This window comes from Fusarium solani (assembly GCF_023522795.1).
Source record: "Fusarium solani strain SB1 chromosome Unknown bctg00000000, whole genome shotgun sequence".
In the NCBI taxonomy this organism is placed as follows: Eukaryota; Fungi; Ascomycota; class Sordariomycetes; order Hypocreales; family Nectriaceae; genus Fusarium; species Fusarium solani.
This window is the reverse complement of record NW_027072157.1, coordinates 1945072-1962686: the sequence shown is the minus strand read 5'-3', so window position 1 is coordinate 1962686 and position 17615 is coordinate 1945072. Positions and strand designations below refer to the sequence as shown.

At 55.4% G+C, this 17615-nt stretch overlaps 5 protein-coding genes across 5 annotated transcripts; 2 read left to right on the top strand and 3 right to left on the bottom strand.

Moving 5' to 3' along the window:
* Positions 1–390: 390 nt before the first annotated feature.
* On the bottom strand, positions 391–2135 carry MRS44_000610 (uncharacterized protein; the record flags this gene model as incomplete). The annotated part of the gene is made up of 2 exons (XM_046278200.1): positions 391–1700; positions 1760–2135. 2 exons carry the CDS (start codon positions 2133–2135, stop codon positions 391–393), a joined length of 1686 nt encoding a protein of 561 aa, XP_046138513.1.
* A 949-nt stretch (positions 2136–3084) lies between these two features.
* On the bottom strand, positions 3085–4228 carry MRS44_000609 (uncharacterized protein; the record flags this gene model as incomplete). The annotated part of the gene is made up of 2 exons (XM_046280661.1): positions 3085–3793; positions 3852–4228. 2 exons carry the CDS (start codon positions 4226–4228, stop codon positions 3085–3087), a joined length of 1086 nt encoding a protein of 361 aa, XP_046138512.1.
* A 3635-nt stretch (positions 4229–7863) lies between these two features.
* MRS44_000608 (uncharacterized protein) lies at positions 7864–11161 on the top strand (the record flags this gene model as incomplete). The annotated part of the gene is made up of 8 exons (XM_065624122.1): positions 7864–8104; positions 8748–8904; positions 9034–9050; positions 9110–9270; positions 9401–10567; positions 10620–10886; positions 10931–11077; positions 11135–11161. 8 exons carry the CDS (start codon positions 7864–7866, stop codon positions 11159–11161), a joined length of 2184 nt encoding a protein of 727 aa, XP_065479838.1.
* A 1654-nt stretch (positions 11162–12815) lies between these two features.
* MRS44_000607 (uncharacterized protein) lies at positions 12816–13337 on the top strand (the record flags this gene model as incomplete). The annotated part of the gene is made up of 3 exons (XM_065624121.1): positions 12816–13015; positions 13054–13156; positions 13206–13337. The coding sequence occupies 3 exons, from the start codon at positions 12816–12818 to the stop codon at positions 13335–13337; spliced, it is 435 nt and encodes a 144-aa protein (XP_065479837.1).
* A 503-nt stretch (positions 13338–13840) lies between these two features.
* On the bottom strand, positions 13841–16251 carry MRS44_000606 (uncharacterized protein; the record flags this gene model as incomplete). The annotated part of the gene is made up of 2 exons (XM_046267439.2): positions 13841–16125; positions 16185–16251. 2 exons carry the CDS (start codon positions 16249–16251, stop codon positions 13841–13843), a joined length of 2352 nt encoding a protein of 783 aa, XP_046138508.1.
* Between the last annotated feature and the right edge of the window lie 1364 nt (positions 16252–17615).

Genomic DNA, 17615 nt, shown 5'->3' with positions numbered 1-17615 from the left:
CGCTGATACGGGGAGAACAAGGGAGCATAGCAATATGACTTGATGACATTCCAGTTATGATGTGACTGTCGCGGCTCAACAGATGTTAACCTCATTGGCATACAGGTCCGTTTTCGCCTCCACTATATCGAGCTACGCCCACGCTCTTTCAAGACTGGAGATGTATATCAGCCAGAATAGATATCTGTCTGTATACTACCTCGGCTCATAGAGAAGAGGAGGCTATGGGTGCTTTAGGTCAAGGACCAACATTGCCGTGGCATAACTACCACGAGACTTGCATATATCCTTACACATCTATCTTGGTGGAAATCTAGACTATATAGACATGTGAAAACTGAAACAACCCAGACGCCAGGCCAATCCAATCCAACCAATTCCGATATCCTCTCACCAACCAAAGCTCTCATTGTGCCACCACACCTCCCGCCCCTTCATAACCCAAGGCGTGACACTTCTCCGCAACTCGCTCGCCATCGCAGGGGGGCCGCAAACCAAGACGGCGACCTTTTCTCCTTGCCCCTGCCGGAACGTGTCGTCAACAATCTTTTGCAGATCAGGCCTCTTGGGGCTCCGAGCCGATCGAGCGCCCCCTTGTTGCAGGTTGTTCATCTCGACTCCACTGTCGGTGACGCCCATGTCGCCTGTGAGGAAGAGCTGCACCTGGTCATCGTCGAGGAGGGACTTTCCCGTGGGGCTTGACGACGCCCAGGTTGCATCGCCAGGACTTCGGATGGCCCAAATGAGCTGGACGTGAGCTGAGGCGTTCTCAGCCAGAATGGCGTGGTATAGGGGCACCGCAAATGTCGCTCCTACACCACCAGCGACTAGCAAGACACGATTGATTCCTGAGTCGATGAGATCACGGAACGTCTTCCCTATGACGCCGTACGGGCCTTCAATGTTGAGCTCGACCTTACCCGAAGCGCTCCCAGTTGACGAAAAGTGGCTGAGGCGGCCCGTCATCGGTCCAGTACGCGTGCGTGCAACCAGTGTCAACTCATGTGTCTCCTCGTCGGTTGATGCCACCGTGAAGGGGTTGTAGAGAAACTCGAAGAGCAGATGGGGAGCGGAGAGTTGGCCGATGCCCGGGCGAGAAGCTGATGGCATGTTGAGGTAGACGTGAGATCCTGGACGGGCTCGATACTTGGCAATCTTGCTGCTAGGCATAGTGGCCGAGACCTTGACGAGGTTTGTCCCAGGGATGGCTTCGATAACAGCTGGCGCGGTGATGGTGGTTATCTTGCGCGCAGCCAAGTCGACGACAAAGCTGCCAACGGCCAGAGCAACGTAGAACCGGGCAGAGTGCGCGTGGTAGTAGATCAGAGGCGGAATAGAAAACGCGGCCACGAGGTGAGTGACAAAGAAGACGCGATACGAATACTCGCGCACACGAGCCATGGCCGTGCCTGTAAGAGCGTGAAACGCCGTGAAGCCGACAACGCCAGCAAAGACAACCGGGGCGAAGAAGCGCTTGACCCAGATCCCCGACTCGAAGAAGAAGATGTTGTAAAAGATGGCGTGGAGGATGAGCAGGAAGTAGATGATCCGGCCTAGCACGCGGTGGTACCGGTTGAGGTGCTCGTGAGATGAGCGCAAGATAAAGGCAAAGGGGTTGAGCGCCTTGAGGGCCAGGAGATACTGTATGGGCATCTGCGAAGTCGCGATAATGCCGAAGCGCTTCGTTAGGTGAAGATAGTCTATAAATAGTCAGAAACACCTCATCGTTAAGGGCAGCCGGCGAGTTTCAATGTCTTACCCTTGCCCGTCCCCCGAACACAGAGGATCAACATCCACAACGTCCAAGCAACACCAAGAACCCACTCATCCCGCTGTCCCCAACGCGATCCCAAAAAGTACACATCTTCACCTAGCCACCACTGGGCGGCAGACCACTTCCCAATCATCCTGGTGATCCATCTCTGCTGGCGAGCCTTTACCCCTGGCGAGCCGGGCACCTCGCTGTACTGGCTGCGTCGGGCACGGCGCACGCGGGCGATGAGTCGTACCAAGATAGAGACGAGACAAGGTGCAAAGGCCGAGAGGAAGGCGACGTAGGCGTAGTATTCAAGGGCGATGCGGCGCTGGTGCTTCTCCTCATCCGTGAGGTTGACAAACTCGTAAGGCCAACCCATGTTGATGAGAGGAGCGATGTAGTCCACCCCTCTAGACGCAAGACCAGCACTCTCGGACACACAGCCGGTGCAATTGAGCCAGTTCCCACTCGTACAAAGGCCTCGTAAAACACGAGAGATGGGGAAAAGTTGACAGCTCTCCCCGGGAGTCGTCATCGCCGAGGGAGGACACAGCATGCAAATTGCGTCTGTCTGATTGGTCAGCATGACCCCTTGCCCCTGGGAAAGCCACGCTTTTCTGGGGTTATCTAGATCCGAACAATCATGATCTTTCCGGGTTACCTACCCTGCATCCGGGGTCGAGTATTCAAGTAATGTTCAACTTTGAATAATAGCGGCCGTTGATTTCTCGGTTTATCGAAACATAAGAATAGATTTTATTGAGTAGAGATGGGTAATGTCTCTTCGTCTTGTTTTACTCTCAAAACATCCATCACGGGTGATATCGACTGGTCCACCTGACCACTTGGTCATGAACATAACCACACTTCACATCCATCTGATAAGACATGACCATCCACATAGAAGCCAAGTGACACCAACAAAGTAAATTGGCGTCAAGTTGACGCAGCCGTCTCACATTATCCGTCCCAAGTTTCCCGCATGGTCACATCCAAGGCACTCTAAACCTCGCCCATGTACCTGCTGAAAATTGATATCTAGCCTAAATACTGGAAACCTCTCTCTTCGAGGCAAAAACACCCCAATCAGGGCCACAGACTCAAAAGGAAATACCTCCCAGAAACCGTGTTAACACCAGTGCTCCACTAACTATGCCCACCAACCCGTCCATACACTCTTTCTCTATTAAAACATCGCTAGCGAGTACACGCTGCTGCTGCTGCTGTTGTCCGTTTCCCATATCGACATCCGTTGACCAGGTTCAAGAAAGAATCGTACATCGTACACGACACACATCACACAGGGCTGCTGTATGCTAGCCAAACCCTTAGCCCTTGGAGTCGTCGTGGTCGGGCTCGAACTTGGTCTCGCCCAGCATCGGGCCAGGAGACGAGGTCATGGCCGTCTGAGTTGCAGGCTGGGGCTGACTCTGCACAGTTGGACCCGAGGGCCGGTTGGGAGGTTGGGCAGACGGCCGCGTCGCCGCCTGGTTGGCAGTGGCGGCGTGAAGTCTCTGGTCCAGAGCTCGGAGCGCAATGGCCCTCCTCCTCTCAGCCTCGGCGCGGGCACCTCCAGGGGCGTTACGGTGAATCCGCTGGTCGTTTCGGGAGGCATCACCCTGGGAGAAGGGTGTGCACACCCGCATGGCAACCAGTACCAGGAAGATCTGGTCAGCGACCGCAGCCACAAAAGGCTTCACGGGACCGGGGAAAAACTCGGCAAACGCAAACGTCTCGCTCGCATCGCCGCGTTGGGAGGCGGGCTGAGACGACTCGAGGTCGGGGAAGACGGTCTTGTAGAATCGCAGGTAGGTCCAGCTGGTAAGGAAACCAAAGATGGCGAGCCATAGGGCGGCCCTCGTAAGAATAGGAGTAAGAGACAGAAGAAAGACGATGCCGATGTAGACCAGTGGGAATCGGGGCACTCGGAGGGATAGGATGCCGCGGAAGAGAGTCACCGTATGAGCCGGCACGAGCTGGCTAAAGGCGACGAGGAAGGAGATCTGAACAGGGATCGTTCCGGCAATGACAGTTAGACTGGAATATCTCGTTAGCCAAATCTCGCATCGGGTTACCAGCATTGGAGCACACATACGTCCAGCTCTCGTTGCGCGTCAGGGTAAAGAAGAGAACCATGACGCAGAGTGTCAGGAAGTTGGGGATCAAGGACACGAGGGCCAGGAACTTGGCCAGCTCGGCCGAAGACCAGGCCCTCTCCAGATAGCGTCCTCCATGATACAGCGTGACGCCGGCGATACCGAGTGTGAAAACGTTACTCTCAACAAACGTCGACGTAATAAAGGTCCACGGGTAGATGATGGACAGCTGCGGCACCAGCGTCAGGTAGGGGATGACGATGTCGGCGTGGGCGGTCCATTGTCGGTATCGGATCGCGGCGCTGAGGAGGGACTGGCCGAGCAGCGCGATGAGGAGGATGCGCGTTACCGGCGGGATATTTATTCGGGGCGGCATCGCGGTCGAGATATCTGGGTGCGAAGTCTAAGACGGTTCTGGTAGGGAGGTGGTATTGAAGTTGGATGATGTCCAACTCAGCCAAGAAACGTGCCGGGCTCTGGTGATGTTGGTGTATACCAGGGGCCGATCAACCGACGCGTAGAGCCAAGGAAGGCTTATGTCGTAGGCGTTGTCTTGCTTCTACAAGCCTCGTGGTTGGAGTCGGCGCTTGATGAGTGGTTGCCCTCTCTTTCTTTCCCCCTTTGATGCACCGAGTTTCTGGGTCAGGTTGTCTGTCCTCTATGTGCAGCCTCACACAACAAGGCTAAGCCTCGACTCCTGTGGCGCAAATTGTTCGGCATCATGTGGCCTCAGGCAGAAACACCATCCACTTAACCCCTGTTCATCCGTTTCATCACTTGACCAAGTCTGTAATCTCGCACTTCAGAGAGGCCGCCCTCTCGCATTGATCAACAAGCCCGAGAACCGCGCTCACTTCTCTCTTTGGTCCCACATACGAACGCAATTAAAGGGTCCCCTCTTCCAACCTGATCATCTTGGCTATCGCGCTTCTGGACTATTCGAGGAATCTTGGTGTGGAGATCAGAGCTGTCTTAAGACATTCGTGCAACAAGGCTCACGATGATGTGAAACAAGACTCTGCACGGTGATGGGAGTTCGAGATCGCAACCTGGACAACGGGACTCAGAAGACAACATGAGGGGCGACACGTGGAATCACAGCACTGCGCAGCTCGGTAAACTGCAAGGGAGAACATGTCGAGTCATCACATTTGACTGAGTGTTAGCCTTGAACGCCAGGCCTAAAGAATTGCCTGTCGCACAACAGTCAGCAAAGAAAGAAATACCCGTAGGTAGGGAACAAGCTTCTAACGCTTAGCTCCGCAAGCGCCCGCATCCAGCGATAGAGCTACGCTTAGAGTTGGGATCAAGAGATTGCATCGAAAGCTTCGGATGTTTCACCTTGACGATCTTTAGACCGGGCCAGGCATTGACACTAAGCCTGCTGGTTGAAGCAATCGCGTCCATGGAATCCTTACGGAACCCTTATCACGGACTGCAGCAAGGCAGCCACCGGTAGATGCGCGCCCGCAGCAGCCTGTCAGCTATATCCCGCGTATAGCCCTTGATACCACATCTGGTGGGCTGTTCTCAAATTTGGATGGGGAGACCCAGATACCGAAGTCGGTGAAGATTCGGCGGCCTCGGCAGCGGGATGACGGAGGCACTTTGTTAACAAGGCCGGTCTCGAATTTGACCGCTGATTGGTCGGGAGTGTTGAAACCGTCGAACAGCTGTTCCCCTGCCTCAGAGAACATGGAGCGAGTGGGGCCAGCGACTCTGGAATGTCGTGCAGGGCACAGCAAGCAAGCCACATCCTCGACCTGGTGTTGTGCTGTTGAGATTCAGATGAAAAAGGCGCATCTGGCCAGATAGAGATTCACGTTGGCCAAGCACAGCAGTGGGGAGCCATGTCGTGAGTCCCAGAGTGCCAAGAAAGATTGGTGCCTGAGGTGAGGGCGCCGGAGATTTGTGAGGCGCCATGGGCTCAGGTCATTTTGCGTCGGTGGAGGTCCAAGTACCGGCGGGAGATGCACAACGAGAACCTCGGGAATGTGACGGGAGGCTTGCGACATTCAATGTCACGTGACGAACAATCTCGTTGTTCCAGATTGCATTGATCATGATGGGCTTCCCAGGCCCCAGCAGAAGCTTGACGGGAAGCAAACGATATCTCCATGTGGACGGGTACCAACGTGCACCATTATCATCAATCGGCTCGTGACGAACAGTTGACTCTGCTGCATTGTTTCCAACCGCTGAAATCATCACAGAGTCCGTGCATTGACGCACTCGCAAATGACGGGTCCCTGTCGAAGTCAAAAGGTGCGGGTACCCGACGCTCGGAGGTTTGTCATGGGTAGGTTGGGAGGGAATCCTGCAGCATCACGTTGTCAGCTTGTCAGAGCGAGATCATGGGCACGGCCAGTTCAATGTCCTATGTCGTCTCGAGAAGGGCATACTCGGCTCGCTTTCCTGTCGCATTGTCATCCATCTCGCGGACGATTCAAATCATGATGCCAGATTTCGTCCCTATGAAGAGCGCTAGGCATGGTGGCCCAAGGCCCGGACCAGGGCGCCCCGATGGTCCCCAGTTCCACGGTGGGCTCCTTGGCGGCCCCTTTGACCGAACTAGAGTGTTGCCACGTAATGACGAGAAGAGCAAGGCAGGGCTGTCAGCGCGTTGCGACGGTCGATATTTATCGCTGCCGTTACTGTCACGGTGTGACAACCGTTTTCTTGCGCAGGCAGCTCGGAGAGCCGAAACGGGGCAGAACCTGGTTGCACAACAATCATGTTGCGAGGGGTTTGGGACTGTTGCACCAGCCGTAAATCATCAGCTAGCAGCCGTATGTATTGATTGCGATGACGCTGGCAACCTTGGCTCGACAAGCATCAACATCTCGTGGGCAACGATGCTGCCGACCGCACTCATCATCTCTGCCTGGCGGTTACCGGCGTGCCTAGCCTGGTCTTGTGTCCGAGAGGCAGTGAGTTGTGCATGTCATGTCACGCAGAGATGGATGGCTCAGATGTGCGGACGACATTGGGTGTGGCATCCTTGTTCGCGGTGGCATCTGTCCGTCCGGAGCTGTGGGAGCATCCAGGCTGGATGCCGGGGCAGTGTTTTGGTGGGCCTCGATTGATGGTCCGGTTCTTGAATCTCGCCTCCCCGGACCTTGAAGAGTCTACCAGAAAATGGCGCCGGGCGGGAGACTCTTCAGCCGGGTATCTGGTGACCCCTCCGGTTTTCTCGATGCTGCCCGGCTCTCGTCATGACGACACAAGCTTGAATCTGAGCCAGACCGCGTTTCCTCAGCCATCGTGACATTGCACCTCGAATTGGAGTGAACACAACAGGGGGTAAGGGATGGGCGGGGGACGGAACCTGACACATGTCGAAGTACCGGTACTTTCAGACGTGGGCAGCTTAACCCCTGTCGCAGCCGATCTGCATCCGTCTCAGATTTTGGGAAGAAAGGCGAATGCATCAACCCGAGCCTCGAAGGAAGAGTGGGTTGGCGTTTGTTGCGGGCTGACCTGACTAAGGAGGGCGCGGCATGTGATTGGACGCCTGTTAATGAAGCCTTCCAGGTTATGCACCAGCTGGGGGGCCGCCTGTTGGATTTTGACGGAACACCATGGCACCCGTCGGCGAACCGACAGCGGCAGGGGCGTCCATTACCGACCACGCGCGATAATGTCTCGTGCTCGAGGGCAGCGACGACCAAAGGCGAGATGGGAGGGGGATGGATTGTCGGCTCTTGGACCATTGTCTTCGATCGTATCGGAAATTCGACGTCGCCCCCCCTCCTCTCCTGGCCCTGTCACCACCAACAAGGGGTGGGATCTTCAAACCTTGTCCTGCTTGTTAACGCCGCTCTCTAGCGAAGGCATGGAAGCCAACGAATGACTGACCTGGCCCAGTACCTGAGAAAAGTACCGTTTCCCACCTGGAGGAGGGTGGCCCGGCTGCCGCTGCTGGTGCGTCGGCTCCCTGTCCGGGCATGAGCATGAGCACGACACAGGGGGGGTTATTTCAGTTCTTGGGGGTTGCATTCACCATTCAACATGCGCCATGGCCAAAACGGGTTCCAAGACCTTCAAATCCTCACAGCGAACCCCTGCTTGTTCGAGCCTTCAACTCCACAATCCGCAGGTCCACGAGACTCGGCCGACCCATCGATTGGCTGGCCTGCCCCCATCTCCAAGGTAGCGGTACTTGGGCGAGCCCGCCCACAGCAGGCTGTTGGCGCACCCAGCCCTCGCCATCTCGAAAAGGCTCGAGACCGTCTGGCTGGCGTGCACTTCTGTTTTTTCCATCCTTCGACCTGGCGTCCACTAGCGCCAGCCCCATTTCGAGCCAGCCGTGGGTACCTGTAGCCCTGTCTGTACTGGACTGTGGTGTACCTTTTCTGGGCGGCCAACCTGGAAGCTGTTCTGTTCAATGTCCGCCCACTCGCTCGTTCTCGCTCGTCTGTCGCCCTTGATTGCCCTTACCCAGTTTTGCCCGGGCCTGGCCTGTTGCGCGCTGGAGGCTCCCGGCTGTTCATGGATCAGTCCTCATCAACCCCAGTCAGCCCCGTACCTAGCTCCCCGTAAAGGCCCCGTAGCTCCAGCGCGAGCAATGTCGCTACTTGGCGTTTTAAGGGTACCAAGACAGGGTGTCCATCCCATCCTTGCACGCACACACACACGCATCACCCCAACTAATTGAAGCCAGGCCGAGCTAGAGCCAGAGGCAGAAACGGGGAGAGCGAAAGGCGACCGTGGTGGGAGCGGCACCAGCCCAGCCCAGGGAAGCGACAAGGGGCGGTAGGTACGTACCCACTCACCACCACCGCCCCAACTGGAACCTTGAATTTCATCTCTCTTTTGCATCTTCACTCGCCTTTCCCTCATCAACCCGCCAGATTATCGATCAAACACCAAACCGCGTCCGATTTGACCCCTAGGCTTGGCTTCAAAGAGCCCATCGACTCTCGCAAAAGAATCTGTTTCATCTGCCCGGTCGCTGCCCCTCAGCGACGCTGCGCCTGCTGCGGCGCCCCTCGGCATCATGGTCGCTAAGGAATTCGTCGACTCTGACAGAGTCAACTATCTCGTCTGGAGGTTCGTCACTGCTCCGCGTCCCCCGACTCGCATTCGTCCCCCGCCCGCTGCCCGACACCGCGGTTCTCTTCGTGATTGTATTCCCTTGGACTTTTTGCGCTGACCGACGCCTCGCTGCTCCCCTCACAGGTACCTTCTCGAAGGCAGTATGTAGCACTCAGTTCTGCGCGCCTGTGGCGGCATGTTCTAACCCTCACCTCCGCAGATTACCGAGAGACGGCGGCCAAATTCCAAAAGGAGTGGCATGTCAAACAACCTCACAGAGACTTTGCCTTTGCGCGCCACGTCAAGAGCCATGCATTGGTCTCGGTCCTGAACCGCGGCCTCCTGTACCACGCGCTGGAGCGCGAGCATGCACGCAGGGTGGTAAGTGATGATCGGATTTTGTTGCCATTGTCTGCGCTTCATTTGTCCCCCCACCCAAGCAGGCGGGCAGCAGTTTGGTGACAAAGCGAAACGTTTGAAACGGTCACGGGCTGACATTCAGGCTTCGCAGCTGCCTCAGGATGCACCGGCGGAAGCAGCCGAGGCGCTGCAGGTCGGCATCTTTGGACCTCTGGACGCCCACCCACAGTCAAAAATCGACGAGGAGGAAGGAGAGGATGCTGAGGGAGAGGAGGTTGAAGAAGTATCACGGAAACGAGCGCCTCAACAGTTACCGAATGGTTCGCCGGCTAAGCGACAGCGACTAAGCAATGGTTTCGAGCATGGCGCCGATGCATCGGCAGCGGCATCAGCAGCAGCAGGACCTCCAGTGACGACACCCATGGAAGTGGACAACCAACCCGACAATCACGCCTACCCTTCGCCGCTCGAGGGTGAGCAGGCGCCGGAGCCGATTGTGCGTACTGACGGACCCGAGCAGGGCACCCAGGTCGACAAGGTCGAGGAGCTGGCTCCAGAGACGACCTTTATCCGGCTCGTGGATGATGGCCAAACTCACAGCAAGGGCGACGGCCGAGATGCAACGACCCCGTCGCCCCCATCTCCGTCCGGCGCTGAGAATGCTCCCATCATTTTGCAGTGCGAGTGGAACCCCAGAAACCCGTCCATCCTGGCGGCTGCTGGAACGGATGCGCTAGCCCGTGTTTGGACGGTCGCGCGTGCGGGCCCCGTTGAGGCGGGACAGGATCACGTGTCACCCCAAGGCCACACCCTGCTGGACAGTGACGTTCCTCGCGATACGACAGTAACCGCCCTGTCGTGGACTTCAGATGGTGCTGCCATTGCGGTTGCCACAGACTCTAGGAATCAAGCGTCGATCAACGTATGGTCGGCCGAGGGCGCCTTGCTACAGTCGATAGAGCTATCGGAGCCGCCCATTATCAAGCTTTCATGGAACCCCAGCAACACAGCGCTCCTCGCCATCTCACCGGACAAGGGAGGCGCTCTCGTGACGGTGCACTACCCACCCGCAGGAAACTCGCTTTCATATTTCCTGTCTGGTCACGATATTGAGGCTACTCCCCTCGATGCGGTCTGGACGGGTGATCACGAATTTTTGCTTTGCGGTGGCGACCTGATGGTATGCCTACACTGCACCGACACGACAATAGCTCAAGCGAGGAAATTTGAGACCAAGGAGGATGATAGCTTCAGGCAGGTGCTCTTTGATGCACGATCAAGACTGGCAGCTACATCGAGTGATAAGGGCACACTAGATGTAAGAAACCGCAGTATGGTAACTAAAGAAGCAAGTATACTGACTGAAACAGCTCTGGGACGAGAAGGGACAGAGAAGGTCAATATCTGCACACCAAGGAGCCATTACTTCGATGCAATGGCAACCACTTCCTGCAAACCAGCCAGGTGCTGACGACGAGCGGCTGATTGCGACTGGAGGCGACGACTGTGCGATACTGATTTGGAACGCGCGAATGCCCGAGAGTAAGGCCAAGTGCTTCTTGACGATGGATTCACCGATTGTGCGGCTTGCGTTTACGCCTGACGGAGCGTTTATTGCGGGAGCGACATCGACACAGGTATTGATCTGGAAAGTGGGAAGTCACCTTGTTCCCCGAGCCAGCTGGAGCCAGCTGGAGTTCACCAGACCAGGTTGGTTCACCCAGGTTGGCTCAGCCCCAAGGCCAATGCCGAGACAGATGAGGAGGATGAGCACTGTCTTTGTTGGGACGCTGACGGACAAAAGCTGGCTTACGGCTCTAATAGCAGGGTGAGTATCTGTGCGCTGACAGAAGAGGCAACGGCCGTGATGCTAACATATCGATAGCTCGCCATTATCAACTTTCGCAGATAGCGAAATGACTTGGACGGCTAAAGCAATCTAATGGAAGTGCGAGTTTGACATGTACATGGGCATGCATAATAGTAAGATGGGCATTTGGGTCACCAGCATCTGGAGTTTCGCATCGGCGCCGGCATGAATATCTCTTTGGGAGCACGGCAGGATCGGAATCGAATCGAGGGCCGATGATGGATGGATGCATGGGACGACGGCACGGATGATCCTGATGCCTCTTCTGGCTTGGGCATGCATGATTCAGGGCGACAATATGGAAGTTGCAAGGATCGCGAAAGCAACGGCAACGGCAACGACATGGGCATCAGCAACAGCTTTTTTTCTTGTATACCACGACGACGAACAACGAACGACCGGCTGGCTACGGGGTTATCGAACAAGGTCTTTGGTTGGCATACTACACAAGAGATGACTTGGGCACCTGTCTACACACGAACATTCTTGACGAAGGAGCATGGATAGAGGATATAGGAGTACACACGTTGTGGCTTACGTCTTTTGGCCGGTTTCTTTTGTTTCTTGGGTCTGGGGGTCTTTTGGAGGGCAGGTGGACAGTTGTCGATCAATGACGGACGGCTGAAAGAAGAAGGGACTTGGACTCGCGGGCTCGGGGATGAGCTCGCTGTATGGTATTGTTTCGCCTCCCCTCTTGTTTGTTGCCAAGGATTTGCGAAATCTGTACGAGTATATACCACAGCGGGGATGAAATAGCAGGTAAAAAACAAGAATCTACCTAAGTATCTGTACCTATATTTGAGGTTAGTGCGGCTGCGGGTTGAGGAACAGACCAACACAGGCTAGGCAGGCTACTGTAGGGATGATTCTGGTTCCGGAGGCGAACAAATAGCCGGCACGCGTGAGACACGAGGCATACTGCGTGTCTCACCTGCACCTGTATGATTTGCCCGAACGGTTCGAGTGTTGAGGCGCCACCGGACCGGGCGTCAGCTGTGAGGCGGCAGGGCAGGAGAGCCTGGTCTGATGGATGATGAATCGACGATGGCCATGATGGAGGGTTTGGAGGAGTTGGTTATGGAGAGTGAGTTTGTTCTTGTGATGGCTGTCGTGATATGTTTCGAGTGGATCCATCTACATATCATACCTCATCACTGACTCGCGGGACAAGCCGTTGTTGTCTCCCTGCCCGCAAACAAAGGGGGCACCCATCCATTGATCGATTCTTGTGTGCGTGCGGGTGCATCCCCGCATCAAAGCGCGTGTATTGTCTAAATACGTACCTTGAGTCCGTCCTTGTCTTGAACATGTCCGCCGCCCCTTTCGAGTTTCCCCTCAAAGGCGTCCAATTGTAAACAGCCTGGTATGTCCGCTCAGCGGTTAGAGGTGGAAACGTCCCCGCTCAACAACTCTAGAGGGGCGCTGCGGCGGCGGCGGGCCAAAAAGCATGGATTGGAACCCCGGGTTTGCATATAATGCCATGTTCGATAAGAACCTAGAGGGGGAGAGAGAGACATCCCCATGTCGTCGCATCGTTTGTTTGTGTAGGATATCAATCAATTACACCGTGAAACATTTCATACAAAGGAAAGAACTTGTCAATTCTTTACAGACAACATCATTCTTCTACCTCTTTTATTTTTTTTCCCTCTCTCAAGGCAAAGCCTCATTCAACACAGAAACCCTCCCCGCCATGATGGCATCATCACAGCTCCACGGCCTCAACCGCGGCAGACACTCCCCCGAGTGGACGCCCGAGATGCGCGACCGCCAGGCCAGAGGGAAGGATCCCACAAAGGAGGAAGAACAGCCCGAGCCCAGCAAGACGAAAGACTCTGACGCGCTGCAGATAGGAGGACGGCAAGTCTTTCTTCCCAATTCCTGTTGCCCCCATCTGTAGCAGCAAAGTGACTAACTGGGATTTTATCTACTAGCCACTATGAAGAATCTCACTTGGAAAAGGAGCGCAAGGGAGAGGCTCTGAGCGTCCTCGATAATCCAGAGGCCCTTCTAGCCCACGCCCAAGCCAGCGGCGACGTGAGCATCTCCTCTCTTCATATTTCCTCTCACCTAACTGTTGTCTTAGAGCGTCACTGGTCAGCGCGTCCGCTGGCTGCGGCAGCTATGCGGCTACGACGAAGATCGAGACAGACAACCCATCCATCCGATGAGGAGCTCCAAGGGCCAGCAGTATGCGGGTGACCGGGGAGGTCGATAGGAGAAGGGTCTGGATCGGATATGAAAATTCAGACAAACGGGACTTTTTACGCATTCACGATGGAGTTGTCATGCTTTTTACTCACGAGCCCTTATTTTCAAGAGCGGCGGTACACGTTTTATGATTCAAAACAATATCGACATTTGTCATCCACCTTTTCTAAAGCCATCGTTAAAAGATATTCCAAAAAACCTAGGTATGTAGTATCATATCTGTATGTATGTGTGTGTGTGTGTGTGTGTGTGTGTGTGTATGTATAAACAGGGATTTAACTACACGTCTAAGGAGCTTACTCAAGCTCCCATCCCGTATGTTGAAGACTTCGCTTTCCCCCAAAAAGGTTGCTGACACGATAAACAATGCTTGTGCTGACAGTGTATGACCCAACCAGCCCTCAACCAAAAAAGCAGACATAATGGCTGGTTGCCCAAAAAAGACTCCTTGAAAGAACGCCGTCAAAATGCTTTGTATCCTAGAATCGATATTCCCTTTACGTCCCCAGTCTATGCGTATCTCATACTGCGCGTCCTTCCCCAGTTTTGTTGCTGGTTATTCCCCCAGTTTTGCTGGTTATCCAAAGGCGCGTAGTTGTAACTTGGTTGTGTGTGCGGGTTGGCGCCCCGAGCGTACGCAGGCCAGGCGTGCATCTCTGTGGGCTTGGGAGCCTTGCGTCGGCTGATTCTTCGTCGGATGCAGCTGTAGCAGCAGCTGAGGATGGCGATGGCGAGGAGTCCGGCAATCACGCAGCCCACGGGGATCGTGATGTTCTTGTTGTCCTCGAACCATCCCACAATCTCCTTCCATGTCGAGCTGCCCTTGCAGTCTCCATTGTCACACTTGCCGCCGCCCGCGCAAGGAGTGCCGTCGAGGAAGTTTTGATTCCTCTGCGTGCAGACAGACTCTCCCGGATATTGGCACGACAAGAGACAGCTTGATGTGCAAGCCTTCATCTGTTCGCCTTCATCCGTGCTGTTCTGCCACATGGTCCTGCACTGCTGGTCTCGGGATGTGCACTGTCCAGACGCGCACTTGAGTCCGTCGCCGCAGTCAGTACCGTCGTCCTTGTGCTCGTCCTTGGGACAGTTGGCATCCTTGCCCGTACACTTCTCTTCGGGGTCACAAGGTCCCGTGCTGGCACGGCAGACAGTTCCTGAAGATGAAAACTTGCACTGCTTGGTGCAACAATCTTCGTTGGTGTAGTCACATTCGGCCTCACCCTTGAACTTGCACTTGGATCCATCGCAGCAAGGGTTGTCTTTGCAGCTGGCGTCTCCGCCGCAGTCGCAGTCCTCACCCTCCTCGACGATGCCGTTACCACACTGGCTGCCCGTGATGGTCTTGATGCCCTTGTTGTCAGTCAAACACTCCGTCTTGACGTTGCGCTTGAAGCCCGAGCAGATGTTGCCAATGGTGCAAGGCGAAAACTCCTTGATGCTGTCCTTGCTGGAGGGGTTCATGATGTACTGTTCGTTGGCATCGCACGTGCTCTTGCTCAGCGGGCAGCATGATTGCACGTCCGACTTGACCGGGCATGCACTCGAAGTACAGTCGTGAACGGCGCCAAACGTGTGTCCCGTCTCGTGAGCAAACACCTGCCATTCCGATGATGTTCTCACCACGACGTTGGCACCAGCCACCGTCTCATTCCCTGAACCGCTACCACCCGAGTTGTCCGACGCTCCAGAGCGGCACAGCTGACCCAACCACGCGAGACCGACGGCGGATTCAGTGGGACAGGTGCTGAGCAGAGTCCAATAGGCGTTGCCATCCTGATACTGACCACGCCATGCCGAGAAGAGGTTGAGTCGGGCGGCCAAGTTGACACTATCCGAGCACTTCTGGTTCCAGGGAGCTGCCTCAGAGGGGGCAGAGGGGCACCCCTTGTTGCTGATGGTAAGGTTACGGAGACCGAGTGAGATGCTAAATGTGCTCTCATACAGTCGCGAGGCTGTATTAACCATGTTGATAACATTCTCCCTCAGCGCCGTCTGGTTATCGAATTCAGCCGTGTAGCCGCAATCGGTAGCAATTCCCAAGAGAGCGACTTTGCGGGTAGTGGGACAACCGTCAACAGAACCGATGGTGGCCATGAGGTTCACACCAGTGCCATCGTTGCCCGTCGATCCTCCGTCAATGGATTGTCGGCCAAACAGATTTTTGGCAGGAGTAGAGGCAAATGTGTTATAGTCCTGCAGCTCGTGAAAGTCGCCGTTGAAGCCCAGTGAGTCCGAGTCGCAGAGCGCATGCGAAGCCGCGTCGCGCTTTAACTCGTTGGGGTCATAGGACATAATATCAGAGTCCCGCCAGACAACCATGGTCTCGTCGTTGTTCTGCGAATGGGGCAACGCAGGGTCGCCTTCATGTCGAACCTTCTCATAATGGCTGCCAAATTGGATATGGTGGTGGGTGCCATCGAGTCCAAGAGTGCCCTCGAACAGGGGCTTCTCGCCATCGCGGTAGATGGTTATCCGTGCCCAGCCAGCCTGGGTCCATCCCTCTCTCCCAGCACGCTCTACAAACGTATCGCCCTTGAACACCCTGTGGTCGCTGCGCTTGATGGGCTCGACGGATTCGACCTTGCCGTCGGCGTCCAGATAGGTAACCGAGAAGTCATCGTGCAGGATGTCGTGGTTGGGTTCGAGCTTGAGCCGGATCTTTTGCTGTCCGTTATGAAGCGAGAAGTGAAGGTCGAATTTGGAGTCGGAATGGACGCGGTGGGAAGGCGTCTTAATGACGGCGTCGGCGACAAAGGTCACCTGGCTAACGGCATTTCGCTTTACCGAGTACGCTGGCAGGCCAAAGACATCAGCACGCCCGCAGAGGACATCGCGGAGAGAGTTGACATACCTAGCGAGGACTCTATCAAGAGGGCGACGCCAGCAACGGCAGTCGCAAGTGACCTTATTGATACCATGTTTTTCTTTATTCGTCGGACCGTGAGAGGTCCTGTGCTGGAAGAGGCAGCGCGCCGAGTAGAAGCAGTCCTACAGCATACAGGCCATCCAGAGGCAATATGGTCCGGTAGAGTAATGTGGGAAAGCCAGATGTCGGAGCAATAAATGTGAGACGGATGGTCGAGACGTTTCGTTCGCCGCGGTGAGACGGACAGGCCGAAGCTGGGGGACGCTAATAATAAGTCGGACGGGTTGCAACGACACAAACGAAGGAGGAGTGGAGATGTGACGTTGTTGTTGAAGGTCGGAAGTTGCCAGACGAGGCTGATACAAAGGGGACTCTTAAGAAATCGAGGGAAGAAGTCTCAATAAGAGGGGGAAGAAAATAAACAAGATTATTGATTTGACCGAGATTGATCAGCAGGCGTTGGGATAGGACAGGATGACGGGAGATCAGAGGGAAAATCAGAGTGTGGCGGAGGGCCAAGGCTTATCCCTAGAAGGTACAGCACAGTCAAGACTGCCGTAGCCCGGTGATGGCCATGAATGACCCCCAGAGAATATGGAATCCAACCTATGCCAAGAACTTCCAAGGGCTTGGGATGTGGATGCTGGGGACAACCAAGCCCCGCCCCCAGCGAATAGAGGCACAGAGGCCGCGCGGTGCCCTCCTCTGACCTCCTCTGCACGCATAGTAGCGCAGAGCATGGCCCCTTGGCGGGTTTACCAGAACCCGTCATGATCAGAAATGTTGACCGTGAATGGCTTCTTTTCTCCAGCAGCTTGGTAAATATCAACATCCCCTTTATCCCGAGTTGCATTGCATCTCCCTCCCTTGCCTGTATCTTTGTCTGAACCCTTTGTTGTTCACCTTCATAGTTCGCAGGCGGCCTCCAATGACAAGCCGGACCCTCCTCCCTCCGTGCGCCGACGTATCCGAGAGCCTCGACCTCCCCGTGCGTCGTGCGTGCAGCGCCGAGCACTAATAACACTTACAGGCTTGTTTCAACCCAGGGCTCGTATTCCCACGCGCGCGCGCGCGGCTTGCCCCCAAACATGGCAACCCGCAGCCCGCTTCTTGGGTTCTCTATTTTTGACCCCCGGCCTCTCCTCTCAGATCAGCTTGACACGGCGATGGAGTTGGAGATGCAGACAACTCGCCTCGCAGACTCGAGGTTTCTTGCATTTGACGAACCCGCATGAGCTGGACGTTTATCTTTATCACCCAGTAGCATCCCCTCGCCAATTCGTTCAGGCTCAGCTCAGGTCCAGTTTCAGCAACGTCTCGGAAACCGCCCACGCCGATAGGTTACGAAGACGGAGACCCTACCCACATGCGCCCAGCTGCTATTAATATTACTCGGCGCCTATTCACCCACATCAA